The following is a 20,029-nucleotide window of genomic DNA, read 5'->3' as shown; positions in this document are numbered from 1 at the left end:
GTGCTGTCTGGTAGAAAATGGCAGAGCACATTACAAAATGTGATACCTCCTGGCCTTTCATTGGTTAACACCTGTGAAGCTCTTTGCGAAGAACAACATGTGCTGCCTCCTCACTGTCTCCTTTTCTATTGAGTGATTATTTGTACATATATTCTGCATCTATGTCCTGCAGGTTATTTTATGCCCTTTAATGTTTAAATTGAAAATGAGTAAATTCCTGTTTTGGGTGTCCCATGAAATATGTATAGATATCTTTATGTACAAAAAGACCTCCTTGTGTCTTGTAATCATTTTGCTCTCATGTCTAAATATGAATGATTAACATTTTGTTAATTTTATACGCATTTAAGCCTTAACTTGTATCATTGTATTACATTTTATTTGTCCCATATTGATGCCTCTCTGTACCCAGTGTTTTATGCATTTTATTTCATAGCATGGAATATACTGTAAATAAACTATATTAACTGTTAATCCCTTTTCTATAGTAAATGATTATATAGGTCTAGCTATTATTACAAAAATCATTGTTTCATTTGTCATGCATTGTGGTACCATGTCCACATTACACGCAGTCAAGACTTAGAGTGAATTGACTTTGTGTAAGAATGAGCAAAAAATAAAACTATTCAAATGTTCCAATAGTTTGGGATTGTTTTTGTTGGCCAATATGTCCTTACATAATAATGTATCAATTATACTTCAAGACCTACATCAGCGTTTGATATCAACTGTTGTTCCTTGGCAAACATTCATTTCAAATTGGTATATGATGCTGGAGATACTTGACTTTTCAGGTAAGCTACCTGTGTAAGGTATGCACTGCAATCAGGAATGGTTAGCTCATCCACCTGAATCAATAGATTCCCTCATGCATGTTCATGCCCCCAAATTCACACCCATACCATTCCATGACCTTTTGGTGCCAACAAGCAATTTGACTCTGATACACACGCCTGGTGATGTTCAGCACCACGCTTTATAACTCGCAATTTATTTAAGACTGTTCTTTATTTCTTTCCCTTATTGCTTTGGCACACACGCCTCATCTCGAAAATATCTCGCTCCGTCGTGTGATATGTCAAATGAGTTTAGGATAATCCGAAGAATGGTCCGATGAGTCATGTTGGCGTGGGGAAAGATGCCGCGTTCACGTACTATCCGCGAGTTATCTGGAGCTCCTAGTTCCAAATTGGACATTTCATTTTAACGACCCTCTAAATCGTAATTGCAGGGAAACTCGGGGAGATATGTTTGTTACCCGAGTTGTGACGTTTCACCACCTACCATTTACATTTTCAACCAAACTATGACAACCAATCCTTTGTTGACAATTACAACCCTCAATGTACAGGATACTTCTTCTCTTGAGATTAATGCCAAGTTCTGATTCGTTGAACGCTGCACTTGTATAACTACAACCAGTTAGCAAATCGGAAAAATTATACATTTTTTGTTCTGACTAGCACTTGAAAGCAGCGTCAGTTTATTACAGACGCGTCAACAAGCAGGTAGGCTACAACATTTCCATCTACACCTGATGACATTGTTGCTGTTTTTCATTTGTGTAAACGCTCTTAGTTATATTTTGGGGATATTTGTGACTTATCCCTATTGCTACTTTAGTATCACAGATGTATAGCCTACATTTTATTATCCTAAATCCAAATAAATAATGACTTATCTTTACAATGCGCTGTTCGTCATGGCCATAATAACATCAGGTTGGTATTCACTTTATCAATGAAAATGTTATTCCCTCAACATATTCGTTTCACTCCTTTTTACCATCTGAAACAGACTTCGGAAGGAAAAAAACCGCATTGGCCACACAATGAGGTAGGCTGTGACTTCTGTGATTATGCATGTACAGTGAGGCAAAAAAATATTTAGTCAGCCACCAATTGTGCAAATTCTCCCACTTAAAAATATGAGAAAGGCCTGTAATTTTTATCAAAGGTACACTTCAACTATGACAGACAAAATGAGAAGGAAAAAAAATCCAGAAAATCACATTGTAGGATTTTTAATGAATTCATTTGCAAATGATGGTGGAAAATAAGCATTTGGTCAATAACAAAACTTTATCTCAATACTTTGTTATATACCCTTTGTTGGCAATGACAGAGGTCAAACGTTTTCTATAAGTCTTCACAAGGTTTTCACACACTGTTGCTGGTATTTTGGCCCATTCCTCCATGCAGACCTCCTCTAGAGCAGTGATGTCTTGGCCATAGTGGAGTTTGGAGTGTGACTGTTTGAGGTTGTGGACAGGTGTCTTTTATACTGATAACAAGTTCAAACAGGTGCCATTAATACAGGTAACGAGTGGAGGACAGGTGCCTCTTAAAGAAGTTACAGGTCTGTGAGAGACAGAAATCTTGCTTGTTTGTAGGTGACCAAATACTTATTTCCACCATCATTTGCAAATAAATTCATAAAAAAATCCTACAATGTGATTTTCAGGATCTTCTTTCTCATTTTGTCTGTCATAGTTGAAGTGTACCTATGATGAAAATTACAGGCCTCTCTCATCTTTTTAAGTGGGAGAACTTGCACAATTGGTGGCTGACTAAATACTTTTTTGCCCCACTGTATGTCATTAATGTTAGACTTACTTATTTATTAAGATAAAGGAAATTACCCATTAATTATATTTACTTTAAATTCATTTTGATGTATTCATACATTTGAAAAAATGAACACCTTGACTGGGACCATGCTAATCCAAACTCCCCGGGTTTAAGTGCTAGTTGGAACTAGGAAACTCGAAAACAATATGTATTTTAAGTAAAATCCCTCTCATATCCCCTGAACTAATAAAATTGATCACAATAAAAGGGTCACAATGTTGGGACAATGATATTTCACTGACAGAACAGACTTAAACTGGTATTTTGTCGTTTTGCCATGTGTTCAGGAAATATAGGCCTATTAATGAGTTATTGCATTGACTCTCTATTGCACCTTTAAAAAACATATTTTCTTGTCTATTTTCCAGCAGATTAATGTACAAGGCAAAGTGTGTATTAACAGTTGCATTCTGTGCCTTTGTGCTGCTCTTCATAGCCTACTTCACACCCATGTCAGTAAGGTGAGAATGTCTCTCCCTAACCAAACAATTAACATACCCTCTCCCTAATCAAACATAACTCCTCCCATTTGCCAATCAATGGCTATATACAGTGGGGAGAACAAGTATTTGATACACTGCCGATTTTGCAGGTTTTCCAACTTAAAGCATGTAGAGGTCTGCCATTTTTATCATAGGTACACTTCAACTATGAGAGACGGAATCTAAAACAAAAATCCAGAAAATCACATTGTATGATTTTTAAGTAATTCATTTGCATTTTATTGCATGACATAAGTATTTGATACATCAGAAAAGCAGAACTTAATATTTGGTTCAGAAACCTTTGTTTGCAATTACAGAGATCATATGTTTCCTGTAGTTTTTTTGGCCCACTCCTCCATACAGACCTTCTCCAGATCCTTCAGGTTTCGGGGCTGTCGCTGGGCAATACGGACGTTCAGGTCTGGAGACTGGCTAGGCCACTCCAGGACCCTGAGATGCTTCTTACAGAGCCACTCCTTAGTTGCCCTGGCTGTGTGTTTCGGGTCGTTGTCATGCTGGAAGACCCAGCCACGACCCATCTTCAATGCTCTTACTGAGGGAAGGAGGTTGTTGGCCAAGATCTCGTGCTACATGGCCCCATCCATCCTCCCCTCAATATGGTGCAGTCGTCCTGTCCCCTTTGCAGAAAAGCATCCCCAAATAATGATGTTTCCACGTCATACTTCACGGTTGGGATGGTGTTCTTGGGGTTGTACTCATATTTCAAATCAAATTTATTTATATAGCCCTTTGTACATCAGCTGATATCTCAAAGTGCTGTACAGAAACCCAGCCTAAAACCCCAAACAGCAAGCAATGCAGGTGTAGAAGCACGGTGGCTAGGAAAAACTCCCTAGAAAGGCCAAAACCTAGGAAGAAACCTAGAGAGGAACCAGGCTATGTGGGGTGGCCAGTCCTCTTCTGGCTGTGCTGGGTGGAGATTATAACAGAACATGGCCAAGATGTTCAAATGTTCATAAATGACCAGCATGGTCGTATAATAATAAGGCAGAACAGTTGAAACTGGAGCAGCAGCACGGTCAGATGGACTGGGGACAGCAAGGAGTCATCATGTCAGGTAGTCCTGGGGCATGGTCCTAGGGCTCAGGTCCCCCGAGAGAGAGAAAAAAAGAGAGAATTAGAGAGAGCATATGTGGGGTGGCCAGTCCTCTTCTGGCTGTGCCGGGTGGAGATCTTTCTTCTTCCTCCAAACACGGCGAGTGGAGTTTAGATCAAAAAGCTCTATTTTTGTCTCATCAGACCACATGACCTTCTCCCATTCCTCCTCTGGATCATCCAGATGGTCATTGGCAAACTTCAGACAGGCCTGGACATGCGCTGGCTTGAGCAGGGGGACCTTGCGTGCGCTGCAGGATTTTAATCCATGACGGCGTAGTGTGTTACTAATGGTTTTCTTTGAGACTGTGGTCCCAGCTCTCTTCAGGTCTTTGACCAGGTCCTGCCATGTAGTTCTGGGCTGATCCCTCACCTTCCTCATGATCATTGATGCCCCACGAGGTGAGATCTTGCATGGAGTCCCAGACCGAGGGTGATTGACCGTCATCTTGAACTTCTTCCATTTTCTAATAATTGCGCCAACAGTTGTTGCCTTCTCACCAAGCTGCTTACCTATTGTCCTGTAGCCCATCCCAGCCTTGTGCAGGTCTACAATTTTAACCCTGATGTCCTTACACAGCTCTCTGGTCTTGGCCATTGTGGAGAGGTTGGAGTCTGTTTGATTGGGTGTGTGGACAGGTGTCTTTTATACAGGTAACGAGGAGGGCAGGAGAACAGGAGGGCTTCTTAAAGAAAAACTAACAGGTCTGTGAGAGCCAGAATTCTTACTGGTTGGTAGGTGATCAAATACTTATGTCATGCAATAAAATGCAAATGAATTACTTAAAAATCATACAATGTGATTTTCTGGATTTTTTGTTTTAGATTCTGTCTCTCACAGTTGAAGTGTACCTATGATTTTAAAAAATGACCGTCCTCTACATGCTTTGTAAGTAGGAAAACCTGCAATATCGGCAGTGTATCAAATACTTGTTCTCCCCACTGTATATATATATATACACAGTGGGGAGTATATATATATTCGTATGAAAAAGTTTGGGCACCCCTGACAATTTCCATGATTTCCATTTATAAATAATTGGGTGTTTGGATCAGCAATTTAATTTTGATCTATCAAATAACTGATGGACACAGTAATATTTCAGTAGTGAAATGAGGTTTATTGGATTAACAGAAAATGTGCAATATGCATCAAAACAAAATTAGACAGGTGCATAAATTTGGGCAACCCAATAGAAAAATCACATCAATATTTAGTAGAGCCTCCTTTTTTGATAATATAACAGCCTCTAGACGCTTCCATAGCCTCTAATGAGTGTCTGGATTCTGGATGAAGGTATTTTGGACCATTCCTCTTTACAAAACATCTCCAGTTCAGTTAGGTTTGATGGTTGCCAAGCATGGACAGCCCGCTTCAAATCATCCCACAGATTCTCAATGATATTCAGGTCTGGGGACTGGGATTGCCATTCCAGAACATTGTACTTGTTCCTCTGCATAAATGCCCGGGTAGATTTTGAGCAGTGTTTTGGGTCGTTGTCTTGTTGCAATATCCAGCCCCGGCGTAACTTCAACTCTGTGACTGATTCTTCAACATTATTCCCAAGAATCTGCTGATATTGAGTGGAATCCATGCGACCCTCAATTTTAACAAGATTCCCAGTACCGGCACTGGCCACACAGCCCCACAGCATGATGGAACCCCCACCAAATTTGACTGTGGGTAGCAAGTGTTTTTCTTGGAACGCTGTGTTCTTTTGCCGCCATGCATAACGTCCCTTGTTATGACCAAATAACTCAATCTTTGTTTCATCAGTCCACAGCATCTTATTCCAAAATGAAGCTGGCTTGTCCAAATGTGCATTTGCATACCTCAAGCGACTCTGTTTGTGGCATATGTGCAGAAAAGGCTTCTTCCACATCACTCTCCCATTCAGCTTCTCCTTGTGCAAAGTGCGCTGAATTGTTGAACGATGCACAGTGACACCTACAACATCATCTTGCTGCAGATGGTCTTTGGATGTGGTCTGTGGGCTGTTTTTGTCCGTTCTCACCATCCTTCGCCTTTGCCTCTACGATATTTTACTTGGCCTGCCACTTCTGGCCTTAACAAGAACTGTGCCTGTGGTCTTCCATTTCCTCACTGTTCCTCACAGTGGACACTGACAGCTTAAATCTCTGCGATAGCTTTTTGTAGCCTTCCTCTAAACCATAATGTTGAACAATCTTTGTTTTCAGATCATTTGAGGGTTGTTTTGAGGCCCCCATGTTGCCACTCTTCAAGAGGAGAGTCAAAGAGAACAACTTCTTGCAATTGGCCACCTTAAATACCTTTTCTCATGATTGGATGCACTTGTCTATGAAGTTCAAGGCTTAATGAGCTCACCAAACCAATTGTGTGTTCCAATTAATCAGTGCTAAGTAGTTACAGGTATTCAAATCAACAGAATGACAAGGGTGCCCACATTTTTGCATAGCCTATTTTTCACATCTGATTTAATTTCATACAACTTAATATTGCTACACTAAAAATCTTTGTCTGGACAATACCCCAGTACTCAGCTTTTATTAGAAAATTAATGGCATGCCACTGTGATCATTTTCTGTGACGACAGAGTAAATTATTATGCAGCCTCAGAGGGGTGCCCAAACGTTTTCATACGACTGTATATATATATATATATATATACACTGCTCAAAAAAATAAAGGGAACACTAAAATAACACATCCTAGATCTGAATGAATGAAATATTTTTATTAAATACTTGTTTCTTTACATAGTTGAATGTGCTGACAACAAAATCACACAAAAATTATCAATGGAAATCAAATTGATCAACCCATGGAGGTCTGGATTTGGAGTCACACTCAAAATTAAAGTGGAAAACCACACTACAGGCTGATCCAACTTTGATGTAATGTCCTTAAAACAAGTCAAAATGAGGCTCAGTAGTGTGTGTGGCCTCCACGTGCCTGTATGACCTCCCTACAACGCCTGGGCATGCTCCTGATGAGGTGGCGGATGGCCTCCTGAGGGATCTCCTCCCAGACCTGGACTAAAGCATTCGCCAACTCCTGGACAGTCTGTGGTGCAACGTGGCGTTGATGGATGGAGCGAGACATGATGTCCCAGATGTGCTCAATTGTATTCAGGTCTGGGGAACGGGCTGGCCAGTCCATTGCATCAATGCCTTCCTCTTGCAGGAACTGCTGACACACTCCAGCCACATGAGGTCTAGCATTGTCTTGCATTAGGAGGAACCCAGGGCCAACCGCACCAGCAAATGGTCTCACAAGGGGTCTGTGGATCTCATCTCGGTACCTAATGGCAGTCAGGCTACCTCTGGCGAGCACATGGAGGGCTGTGCGGCCCCCCAAATAAATGCCACCCCACACCATGACTGACCCACCGTCAAACCGGTCATGCTGGAGGATGTTGCAGGCAGCAGAATGTTCTCCACGGCGTCTCCAGACTGTCACGTGCTCAGTGTGAACCTGCTTTCATCTGTGAAGAGCACAGGGCGCCAGTGGCGAATTTGCAAATCTTGGTGTTCTCTGGTAAATGCCAAACGTCCTGCACGGTGTTGGGCTGTAAGCACAACCCCCACCTGTGGACGTCGGGCCCTCATACTACCCTCATGGAGTCTGCTTCTGACTGTTTGAGCAGACACATGCACATTTGTGGCCTGCTGGAAGTCATTTTGCAGGGCTCTGGCAGTGCTCCTCTTGCTCCTCCTTGCACAAAGGCAGAGGTAGCGGTCCTGCTGCTGGGGTGTTGCCCTCCTACGGCCTCCTCCACGTCTCCTGATGTACTGGCCTGTCTCCTGGTAGCGCCTCCATGCTCTGGACACTACGCTGACAGACACAGCAAACCTTCTTGCCACAGCTCGCATTGATGTGCCATCCTGGATGAGCTGCACTACCTGAGCCACTTGTGTGGGTTGTAGACTCAATCTCATGCTACCACTAGAGTGAAAGCACCGCGAGCATTCAAAAGTGACCAAAACATCAGCCAGGAAGCATAGGAACTGAGAAGTGGTCTGTAATCACCACCTGCAGAACCACTCCTTTAATGGGGGTGTCTTGCAAATTGCCTATAATTTCCACCTGTTGTCTATTCCGTTTGCACAACAGCATGTGAAATTTTATTGTCAATCAGTGTTGCTTCCTAAGTGGACAGTTTGATTTCACAGAAGTGTGATTGATTTGGAGTTACATTGTGTTGTTTAAGTGTTCCCTTTATTTTTTTGAGCAGTGTATATATATATATATATATATATATATATTTTTTTTTTTTTACATTTTTCAGTAAATCCATATGTTGAAGGTATGGCAAACTTTTTCCATAACCAGAAACACATTACCAGTCACACACTATAGAAACAATCCATACACTTCACCTACAAACAGAGCGGTGTGTACATTCTGACTCAACATGTTGGGTTGCAGGTACTTGGAGGGGTTCCTTCCCATGAGCCGATGTCCTCAAGCCCCTGCAGAGAAGCTGAAGCTGGGGAACAGTATAGATGCCTCCCTAGACCTCTGGTAGGCTATAAAATGTGAATGTCTGAACAATGACATGCACAGAATATGCCATTACTTTTACTGTGTTCACTACTTTTATTTGTTTTGTGTTGGAGGCCGACAATGAAATCCTAATGTTTTTAATGGCGTGCATTGATACCAAAGTGTTATTGGTAAAGGTATGGGGCAAAGCTCTACACAGTTCTATACTACATACAATAAGTACAAGTATTTGATACACTGCCGATTCGGCAGGTTTTCCTACTTACAAAGCATGTAGAGGTCTGTAATTTTTTATCATAGGTACACTTCAACTGTGAGAGACAGAATCTAAAACAAAAATCCAGAAAATCACATTGTATGTGATTTTTAAGTAATTAATTTGCATTTTATTGCGTGACGTAAGTATTCGATACATCAGAAAAGCAGAACTTAATATTTGGTACAGAAACCTTTGATTGCAATTACAGAGATCATACGTTTCCTGTAGTTCTTGACCAGGTTTGCACACACTGCAGCAGGGATTTTGGCCCACTCCTCCATACAGACCTTCTCCAGATCCTTCAGGTTTCTGGGCTGTCGCTGGGCAATACGGACTTTCAGCTCCCTCCAAAGATTTTCTATTGGGTTCAGGTCTGGAGACTGGCTAGGCCACTCCAGGACCTTGAGATGCTTCTTACAGAGCCACTCCTTAGTTGCCCTGGCTGTGTGTTTCGGGTCATTGTCATGCTGGAAGACCCAGCCACGATCCATCTTCAATGCTCTTACTGAAGGAAGGAGGTTGTTGGCCAAGATCTCGCTATACATGGCCCCATCCATCCTCCCCTCAATACGGTGCAGTTGTCCTGTCCCCTTTGCAGAAAAGCATCCCCAAAGAATGATGTTTCCACGTCCATGCTTCACGGTTAGGATGGTGTTCTTGGGGTTGTACTCATCCTTCTTCTTCCTCCAAACATGGCGAGTGGAGTTTAGACCAAAAAGCTATATTTTTTGTCTCATCAGACCACATGACCTTCTCCCATTCCAAACTTCAGATGGGCCTGGACATGCGCTGGCTTGAGCCGGGGGACCTAGCGTGTGCTGCAGGATTTTAATCCATGACGGCGTAGTGTGTTAGTAATGGTTTTCTTTGAGACTGTGGTCCCAGCTCTCTTCAGGTCATTGACCAGGTCCTGCTGTGTAGTTCTGGGCTGATCCCTCACCTTCCTCATGATCATTGATGCCCCACGAGGTGAGATCTTGCATGGAGCCCCAGACCGAGGGTGATTGACCGTCATCTTGAACTTCTTCCATTTTCTAATAATTGCGCCAACCGTTGTTGCCTTCTCACCAAGCTGCTTGCCTATTGTCCTGTAGCCCATCCCAGCCTTGTGCAGGTCTACAATTTTAACCCTGATGTCCTTACACAGCTCTCTGGTCTTGGCCATTGTGGAGAGGTTGGAGTCTGTTTGATTGAGTGTGTGGACAGGTGTCTTTTATACAGGTAACGAGTTCAAACAGGTGCAGTTAATATAGGTAATGAGTGGAGAACAGGAGGGCTTCTTAAAGAAAAACTAACAGGTCTGTGAGAGCCAGAATTCTTACTGGTTGGTAGGTGATCAAATACTTATGTCATGCAATAAAATGCAAATGAATTACTTAAAAATCATACAATGTGATTTTCTGGATTTTTTGTTTTAGATTCCGTCTCTCACAGTTGAAGTGTACCTATGATAAAAAATTACAGACCCCTACATGTTTTGTAAGTAGGACAACCTGCAAAATCGGCAGTGTATCAAATACGTGTTCTCCCCACTGTACATCCCTGTAATAGGTTTCTTAGTGCAATGTCAACCACATTATCTGCTTTTTCAACCTGCTTGGCAGCATATTTGGGAGAAGGGGCAGTGGTTTTAGTTAGAGGTATGTTTGTCAGACCCTGTATGAATAGCATAAGAATTATCAAGTCAGCCCACAGTCAAATGCTTCATGCCTCAGTGCAGAGGTATTCAAATGTTACCTAACGAGGTCCGGACTACCCCACTGGGCACACGCTGGTTGACTCAACATTGTTTCCACTTCATTGAAATTGAGCAAAAACCAAGCCATTAAGTCGAAGGAATTGTCTGTAGAGCTCCGAGACAGGATTGTGTCGAGGCACAGATCTGGGGAAGGGTACCAAAAAATGTCTGCAGCATTGAAGGTCCCAAAGAACACAGTGGCCTCCATCAGTCTTAAATGGAAGAAGTTTGGAACCACCAAGACTCTTCCTAGAGCTGGCCAAACTGAGCAATCAGGGGAGGAGGACCAACATAGAATTGACGTTTGTTCCCAGTGGAACTGCTGGTTTAATGTTCTACCGGATAATTAATTGCACTCACCTGGTGTCCCAGGTTTAAATCAGTCCCTGGTTGGAGGGGAAAATGGAGAAAAAAAACAGTGGAACTAGCTTCGAGATCCAGATTTGAATTTGAGTGCTTTAGTGCATACAGTGCATTCGGGAAGTATTCAGGCCCCTTGACTTTTTCCACATTTTGTTACATTACAGCCTTATTCCAAAATTAATTAAATAGTTTTTCCCCCTCATTAATCTACACACAATACCTCATAATGACAAACTTCTTTACAATTTTTTGAAAATGTATTAAAATTACTTTGAAGCACCTTTTGGCAGCAATTACAGCCTCGAGTCTTCTTGGGTCTGTCAGGTTGGTTGGGGAGCGTCACTGCACAGCTATTTGTACGTCTCTCCAGAGATGTTCGATTAGGTTCAAGTCTTGGCTCTGGCTTGGCCACTCAAGGACTTTCAGAGACTTGTCCTGAAGCCACTACTGTGTTGTCTTGGCTGCATGCTTAGGGTCATTGTCCTGTTGGACGGTGAACATTCACCCCAGCTCTGGAGCAGGTTTTCATCAAGGATCTCGCTGTACTTTCCTCCGTTCATATTTCCCTCTCCTGATCAGTCTCCCAGTCCCTGCCCCTGAAAAACATTCCCACAGCATGATGCTGTCACCACCATGTTTCACCTTAGGGATGGTTCCAGATTTCCTCTAGATGAGACGCTTGGCAGTCAGGCCAGAGAGTTCAATCTTGGTTTCATCAGACCAGAGAATCTTGTTTCTCATGGTCTGAGAGTCTTTAGGTGCCTTTTGTCAAACTCCAAGCGGGCTGTCATGTGCCTTTCACTGAGGAGTGGCTTCCATCTGGCCACGCTACCATAAAGGCCTGATTGGTGTAGTGCTGCAGAGATAGTTGTTCTCCCATCTCCACAGAGAAACTCTGGACCTCTGTCAGAGTGATCATCGGGTTCTTGGTCACCTCCCCGACCAAGGCCCTTCTCCACCGATTGCTCAGTTTGGCCGGGGCAGCCAGCTCTAGGAAGAGTCTTGGTGGTTCCAAACTTCTTTGACTTAAGAATGATAGAGGCCTCTGTTCTTGGGGACCTTCAATGCTGCAGACATTTTTTGGCACACTTCCCCAGGTCTATGCCTCGACACAATTCTGCCTTGGAGCTCTACGGACAATTCCTTTGACCTCATGGCTTGGTTTTTGCTCTGACATGCACTGTCAACCTTGGAACTTTATATAGACAGGTGTGTGTGTGCCTTTCCAAATCATGTCCAATCAATTGAGTTTACCACAGGTGGACTCCAATCATGATGTAGAAACATCAAGGACAATCAATGGGTACAGGATGCACCTGAGCTCAATTTCGAGTCTCGTAGCAAAGGGTCTGAATACTTGTGTAAATAAATGATTTATTTTATTTTAATACATTTGCAACAAAAAGTTTTTCACAGTCATTATGGGTTAGTGTGTGTAGATTGAGGATTTTGTTATTGATTTAATCCATTTTAGAATAAGGCTGTAATGTGACAAAGTGGAGAAAGGAAAGGGGTCTGAATACTTTCCAAATGCACTGTAAGTCCTGCTATATTCAAATGCACTAAAAAGGGCCAATCCCTTGAGCATTGACAGCATGTTAACTTGCTTCATATCCCCCACTGTCTCTAGAATAGGGAGTTAATTACCTTTATTACTCTCATTCTATATAAATTTTCCTCTCCTATTCCATATACCACACAGTACACACTACAGTGAAGCCACTTTTGTTTTTACCATTGTTTGTTCTGAAACCCAATCTGTTATTTTCTCTCCAACCAGGTCCAGAGGTGATGTTCAGACCTGCACTGACTGGGGAGCACCTGTGATCTGGGATGGTATGTTTGACCCAGATCATTACGACCAGGAGCACAGGAAGAACCACTCATCTGTCTCTCTCACTGTATTCGCTGTGGGCAGGTCGGTTTTTCAACTCAGTTACCTTCTCTTTTTTTATATATCAACTCATCAATTCTTATGAAACACTTCTCAGTCACTTAAACAACATTTTGATATGTTCTTCTTGAACCAGAGTTTTTACTCCTTTCCATCCAAAGGTATCTAGATGCCTACCTGAAGGCATTCCTTCTCTCTGCTGAGCGTCACTTTATGGAGGCTTTACCTGTAACATACTATGTGTTCACGGACGTTCCTGAGAGGGTACCAGACATCCATCTTGGTCCTGGGCGGAGCCTGAAAATTGTGAGGGTGCAGAGACACTCTCGCTGGCAGGACATCTCCATGATGCGTATGAGGGCCATCGCAGATGCAATCGAGTCACGGATTCGTCACCACAGCCACTACGTCTTCTGCTTTGACGTGGACCAGGTGTTTGTGGGTCGGTTCGGCTCCGAGGCTCTGGGAGACTCTGTTGCTCTGCTCCACGCCTACTACTACCACCGACCACAGAGCCTGTATGCCTACGAACGCAACCCCAGGTCCAGGGCCTACATGGAGACTGGGGACTTCTACTATCATGCTGCTGTGTTCGGAGGCTCGTGGCGAACTGTGAAGAATATGACGGAGACCTGTTACCAAACCATCATGAAGGACAAGGAGAACCAGGTGGAGGCTTTGTGGCACGACGAGAGTCACCTCAACAAGTACCTGTGGATCCATAAGCCCAGCAAAGTGCTGTCTCCAGAGTACTGCTGGGACAGGAACATTGGCTACCGTGGTGACATACATGTGGTCCGCCTGCTCTGGTCAGAGAAGAAATATGGCACACTCCGGGTTACAGAGTGAGTAATCAGAACCTGTGTGCAATAATCTAATGAGCAAAAGCCCCTGAAGCGTCAAACATGGTCCACAGTACAGAGCTGCGATAGTCTACAGCCCAATGTGATTTATGCCCATGCCTTGTTCAGAGCAATGAGGCTTGTAAATGTGTCACAACGGGCTGTCAGACTATTAGAGCTGTGAAACTGTGGAATCTTTGGCTTGTGTGTTGAAACATGCAAGTAGTACGTTTCTTGGTTCTCCTGTGTTGCTTCAGTTGTCTGGTGGTATTGTCTCTCCACCCACGAAGTCTGCTGTCTGTGGCTGGCGGGGATTGAACAAATGGGGAAATAGACTATGCTATAGACACTGCTTCTTTTGTATGGTTTATATTTGTGGATTAGAAGTAAAAATCGGTTTTATAAAGTTGTATTATATATTGGAAATGGTTTTTATGTATCATTTTATGTATCACTTTTACAAAATAAAGATGGATACCTTAAAAAAAAAAAACTTGTATAAGAACTTGTCAGAAGGATCCACCCATAGCAAACCAACTCCAAAATAAGGGCTAGATTCCATCAGTAGCGCTACAGATTGAATCTAGGCCTAAATGTTTAAAAATGGCAACATCTCAGGTTGGGGATATTGCATGCCTCTAAGGACAATGATTTACTGGCCACATGTCTGCTGAGAGAGATGTCCTAACAAACATAATCCTCAGGTTGTTTTTAAAATATATAATCGATAATATATCAACCGGGATTGTAGCTTTTTCAATAGGAGAGGGAGAGACCATGGCCGCCCCACTCTGTTGCGCAAGGAAAACTCTGCGAACACCCAGCTATCCACTGACATGTGATATTTCTTGCTCATTTTTCAAAATAAAAGCCTGAAACTATGTCTAAAGACTGTTGACACCTTGAGGAAGCAATAGGAAAAGGAATCTGGTTGATATCCCATTAAATTGAGGCAAGGCATCCAATGGAACAGAGAGCTTTCAGGAAAAACAGAACTTCCTTGTTGGATTTTCCTCAGGTTTTCGCCTGCAATATCAGTTCTGTTATACTCAGACACAATTTTGACAGTTTTGGAAACTTTAGAGTGTTTTCTATCCTAATCTGACAATTATATGCATATTCTAGTTTCTGGGCCTGAGAAATAGGCCGTTTCAAATGGGTACGTTTTTTAGCGGATAGGCAATTGCGATAGATCCATGACCATGATTATAAAATATGGGTATTCATTATTGCATGAAAATACAAGGCTACAACAGCAATGGATTGATGTTGTGGACAGAAAGAGGCTCTTATTGTGAACCATTAGCTCCCATCAATGTATTTTTTTCCTCATGAATTGATGGATGTATTTTAATTTGGCACATTTACATATTAATTAAACATCCATGACTTTAAAATTAACAAGTGTGAAGCAGAGGTTGGTATTAAAAATACAGACTAATTTGTTTGGGTAGACTGAAATGAAAACAATACCTTCTAATAATTTGAATGGAAATATGTTATTAGTTATTGGTGGTTTTTGGATAGACTACTAATGCCATGTTTTAGTCGGCTGGTGAAAGCGAGTCGTGCTCACTGGGCTGTAAGGGACGCAGTGGGACATTTGCAGCAGAGGTCTGAATAGTTGAATCGGTGTAACGGTTTTCTACTATCTCCTCCTCTGACGAAGAGGTGTAGCAAGGATCGGACCAAAATGTGGCGTGTAGATTATGATTCATGTTTAATGAAAAAACAAACTAAACACAAACACTACCAAAACAATAAACGTAACGAAAACCGAAACAGCCTATACTTGTGTAAACTAACACAGAACAAGGACACTAAGGACAATCACCCACGAAACACTCAAAGAATATGGCTGCCTAAATATGGTTCCCAATCAGAGACAACGATAAACACCTGCCTCTGATTGAGAACCACTTCAGACAGCCATAGACTTAACTAGAACACCCCACTAAGCTACAATCCCAATACCAACACACCACATACAAAAACCCATGCCACACCCTGGCCTGACCAAATAAATGAAGATAAACACAATATATTACGACCAGGGCGTGACAATCGGAAACGTTATTTTGATCGTTGCTGATTACTGTTGCTGGGTTTTATAGGTTTAGGTAACACCACTGAATTTCAGCACAAAGTTAATGAATTCTCAAACGATAATCTATTTCCATTGCCGGGGAACAGTGCTTAAAATGAAAGTAGATCCAAGTAAATGTTTTATTTGACTATTACGCTGATAGGACAGCACAGACTTGTTGAAGGCTCTAGATTTGTTACAGGTTTATATTTTGACTAAATCAATTCAACAGGTTAAAATGATAACATTACCAGAAGTGGGCGATACAGCTATTACCAATGTAATTGGACATTGGTCCAGTAACGACACCAGGATCATTTGACATGGGAGGAAATTGAACCGATTTTTGGGGTTGGACAATGCTCGCGAGAATTAAAGACAATGGAGTCTAAAGGGTAATAAATAAAAAATACTCAGAACCTTGGGTGTTTTAATCTCATGTGAGATTAGTTTTTTTTTATGTTGTCTTATTCTGAAATAGATTTGTAAAGGGAACTGGCCTGGCTGTTTTTTTTGTTTTAGCCATATGGTTTGTAAAAACCCACTCAACACATTTGCTATGAATATTTGTTAGTGGTGTTAATACCGTGGTTTGACTTGTTGAGTGGACTATTTCATTTGGGTTCGTGAGTTTTCACAAGCTGGCATTATCTTAAAGGGGCACACACATGGAATTTCAACGTTTTTGTGTTTTAATTGAACACATGTACATTCTTTTGATAAGAAATGTACTGGAAACTTACATTTTGGATCCCAGGTTTCCAGTATGAAATGTGAGACTGTTTTTGATTAATTAGTCGAATATAGTAAGAAACACTTCTTTGAAGGGTTTGTCTGACCTCTGTCCTGACTTTCCAGTGTGGTTTGATCACCCTCACTGGAAAGCCATTTGGATGATAAATTTAAGGTGATTTGTAATACTGATAATTATTAAGTTTATGGTTCATCTCCTTATTTGTGATTCGGACCAACGGGAAGAAGGAGGGGGTGTTGCCTTTGAATAAGGGTAGGCTGTCTTAAGTCTATTTTCCTATGCCTGTATGGGTATAAAAAATAATAAAACATCTTTATGGAGTTATGGGTAGTGATTCTAATTAGATTTTGTCATTTGAAATTGTTTTATTTTTAAACAGTAGTGGTGTTTTTTATTTTATTTTTTAACACAGTGTGAGTCTTGTCAAAATGGGGGAATGGTGATATGCAGGAGTGTATTGTTGTGTTGCTTGTTCTGTTTCATTACAAATCTCACCAGATTAGTTCTGCTGGATTGTTGGGATTCTCCCGATGGGTTAGAGGTCTGACTTCCCGATCCTGTGTCTCTGCGGTGAAGTTGACAGTGTGGAGGATAAGCCAATTTGAAAATTGTTTCAACAGAATGTGTTTTTCTCATTGAATAATTGGTAAAAGTAATCATTTGTTATATGGTCGATGCTTGTCTGGTTTTCCTGAATCAGAAATGAACTGAACTAAACTTTTCTGTCCTCTCTCTAGGTTATTGTGACGGTGACTACGGTCGGTGTCTAAATGCATTAATACTTTTGTACGCGAGAACAGTGTGAACCCCCACTAACCAGCTGAAGAAGAGTGACAACGGCGTTCAATACAACCCTGTCCGCACCCCTTTCACCGAGAGACCTGAGTCAGAGCCAGCAACCGGTGTACAGCATCCAATCAAAGCTCTCAACTGCTTTCTCTCAGGCGTGTGACCGGAGTCCACGTGGAGTAAGCATGGAGAGAGATCCGTTCCTTAACTTCTCTCATGTTGCTGGTATGCTGGTTGGCAAATGGTCAAGATATAATGAAATGGGTGGTAGAGGTGGGGGCGGACGAGGTGGGACATTATCATGGGCCATCCACTTGAACTATGAAGCTATCTGAAGAAGACTATGATGAGACGACAGAAGATTGAGTGCCTGAAGGGGGGGGGGGATTGATTTAGGCTTGTCTTTAATTTGTGGTGTTGATTGTAGAGGTCGACACACTGCTAAATGTATAGTCATTTAGATTAAGAATGCATTGGGATACAGATCTGTGGTTATAGTCATAAGAAAGTGAATACTATAATCATACTGTATGTTAATATAAATGTACGTTTTGTGCGTTCTGCCTTTTACTTTTTTTTAAAACTTTGAGTACTCGGACCAATGTGAATCACTGAAGCAAAGTCGTTCAAATTTTGGGTTGGATAATTAATTGGGTTTTGATTATAATTTGGTAACTGAATTATTTTTTTGGGGGGGGAAACTGACCAATTGATTTGAGTATGTTCACTATATGAGTGAAGCAATTCATGTATTATGGATTTGTTGTTTCGATTGATGTTATGCCAATTGTGACATGGGTGAAGAAGTTGTGTACTGAAGATGTTGACACTATACTCAGCATGCCCTGGTGAATGGAGAGGGTGAACTCTGATCCTGAGAGTCAAATCTATTTTATCTATATCCATTACCAAATGACATTTTTGAACCAAACCCTGAGCACGGGCCCCAAATTGATCTGATGGCCCATTTGGTTTGTATACATAGTCCTGAGAGGAGCAACTGTAGGTGGTGTTTTAAAGGGAATACGTGGTCCCAGAGTCAGTTCATTTCCTAAATATTATTTGATATAGAAAAGACTGTGCTGATGGCAGGAAGGGATTCAACTCCGTTTCCCAAGGGAGGTTATTTACCATGTATGGCAGGGCCGAGCACCAGAAGGGGTTTTAAATCGCTCTTATTTTCATTTTATTGTTTTAACGCTGTAAGGGTTTAACTGAAGGTTTAAAATAAACTTCATTTCTTAAAAATGGGGAATGTGAGGGCATTTTCTGTTAAACCTTACTAATGCTTTTGTACTAAATTATCCATCTTTAAGCCTAGGCATTGGGCTTGAGTTAGTTTCTTTAAACTCATATGATAGAAATGTGTGTATGCGAATTAGAGGCCTGTTCTAACTGTTCTGGGTGTGTGTAGCATGACCATATCCGGGTATCTGTGGTATTCTGCATACCAGTGATAGCGCAATTGTTCTGTTTGGAGCCTGTTTCTGGGTGAAAGATTCATGTTTCGTGTGTGTGTGTGTGTGACCAGTATGACCACATGCCATCTGCACAGACAATGCACAATGCACAGTCGAATGCACTTGCTTGCCCAAATTGGGGGAACCGTTGCGCTGCTGTTAGAGGAAGTATGTGTGGAGGGACTTCCTGTCATTCTGGCCCTTGTTGACCTCACTCAAGTGTTACAGACTGAGGCAACTTTTCACACAGTTGTCTCCCTTAATATACACATACAGTACATAGAGTCACGTGTGTCGCAGACGCTTGCATGGGGTAGCTTGACTATATACAGTGCCTTGCAAAAGTATTCACCCCCCTTGGCATTTTTCCTATTTATTTGCATTACAACCGGTCATTTAAATGAATTTTTATTTGGATTTCATGTAATGGACATACAAAAAAGTCCAAATTGGTGAATTGAAATGAAAAATCCCCTTTGCTGTGAAGCCCCTAAATATGATCTGGTGCAACCAATTACCTTCAGAAGTCACATAATTAGTTAAAGTCCACACGTGTGCCATCTAAGTGTCACATGGTCCGAGTGTGTATGTGTGTATGGGTATACACACACACACACACACACACACACACACACACACACACACACACACACACACACGTTCTGAAAAGCCCCAGAATCTGTAACACCACTAAGCAAGAAGCACCATGAAGACCAAGGAGCTCTCCAAACAGGTCAAGGAGGAAGTTGTGCAGAAGTACAGATCAGGGTTGGGTTATAGAAAAATATCCAAAACTTTGAACATCCCACAGAGCCCCATTAAATCCATTATTAAAAAATGGAAAGTATATGGCACCACAACAAACCTGCCAAGAGAGGGCCGCGCACCAAAACTCAGACCAGGCAAGAAGGGAATTAATCAGAGAGGCAACAAAGAAAACCCAGAAGGAGCTGCAAAGCTCCACAGCGGACATTGGAGTATCTGTCCATAGGACCACTTTAAGCCGTACACTCCACAGAGCTGGGCTTTATGGAAGAGTGGCCAGAAAAAAAGCCATTGCTTAAAGAAAAAATCTCGCAAACATTTTTGGTGTTCGCCAAAAGGCATGTGGGAGACTCCCC

At 41.9% G+C, this 20,029-nt stretch overlaps 1 protein-coding gene across 3 annotated transcripts; it reads left to right on the top strand.

The window, feature by feature from the left end:
* The first annotated feature begins 731 nt into the window (after nt 1–731).
* On the top strand, nt 732–18,763 carry LOC112254318 (alpha-1,3-galactosyltransferase 2). 3 transcript variants are annotated; one of them, XM_042324245.1, is made up of 7 exons: nt 732–1,511; nt 1,801–1,839; nt 3,070–3,094; nt 8,646–8,741; nt 12,864–13,001; nt 13,139–13,822; nt 17,397–18,763. In XM_042324245.1, the coding sequence occupies exons 3-7, from the start codon at nt 3,084–3,086 to the stop codon at nt 17,404–17,406; spliced, it is 939 nt and encodes a 312-aa protein (XP_042180179.1). In that variant the 5' UTR covers nt 732–1,511; nt 1,801–1,839; nt 3,070–3,083; the 3' UTR covers nt 17,407–18,763. The 3 variants fall into 3 exon arrangements, with proteins under 3 accessions (XP_042180179.1, XP_024282510.1, XP_024282509.1); XM_024426742.2 differs by having other exon boundaries at nt 3,005–3,094; XM_024426741.2 differs by having other exon boundaries at nt 3,002–3,094.
* The last annotated feature ends 1,266 nt before the right edge of the window (nt 18,764–20,029 follow it).

This window comes from Oncorhynchus tshawytscha, linkage group LG07 (assembly GCF_018296145.1).
Source record: "Oncorhynchus tshawytscha isolate Ot180627B linkage group LG07, Otsh_v2.0, whole genome shotgun sequence".
Lineage (NCBI taxonomy): Eukaryota > Metazoa > Chordata > Actinopteri > Salmoniformes > Salmonidae > Oncorhynchus > Oncorhynchus tshawytscha.
The sequence above is the reverse complement of the archived record's forward strand: the minus strand, read 5'-3'. Positions and strand labels throughout refer to the sequence as shown.

Coding starts and splice junctions, on each gene's coding strand:
- LOC112254318 (XM_024426741.2), top strand. Junction 3,095..8,645: donor TTCACACCCATGTCAGTAAG/GTGAGAATGTCT, acceptor GTTGGGTTGCAG/GTACTTGGAGGGGTTCCTTC. Junction 8,742..12,863: donor GATGCCTCCCTAGACCTCTG/GTAGGCTATAAA, acceptor CTCTCCAACCAG/GTCCAGAGGTGATGTTCAGA.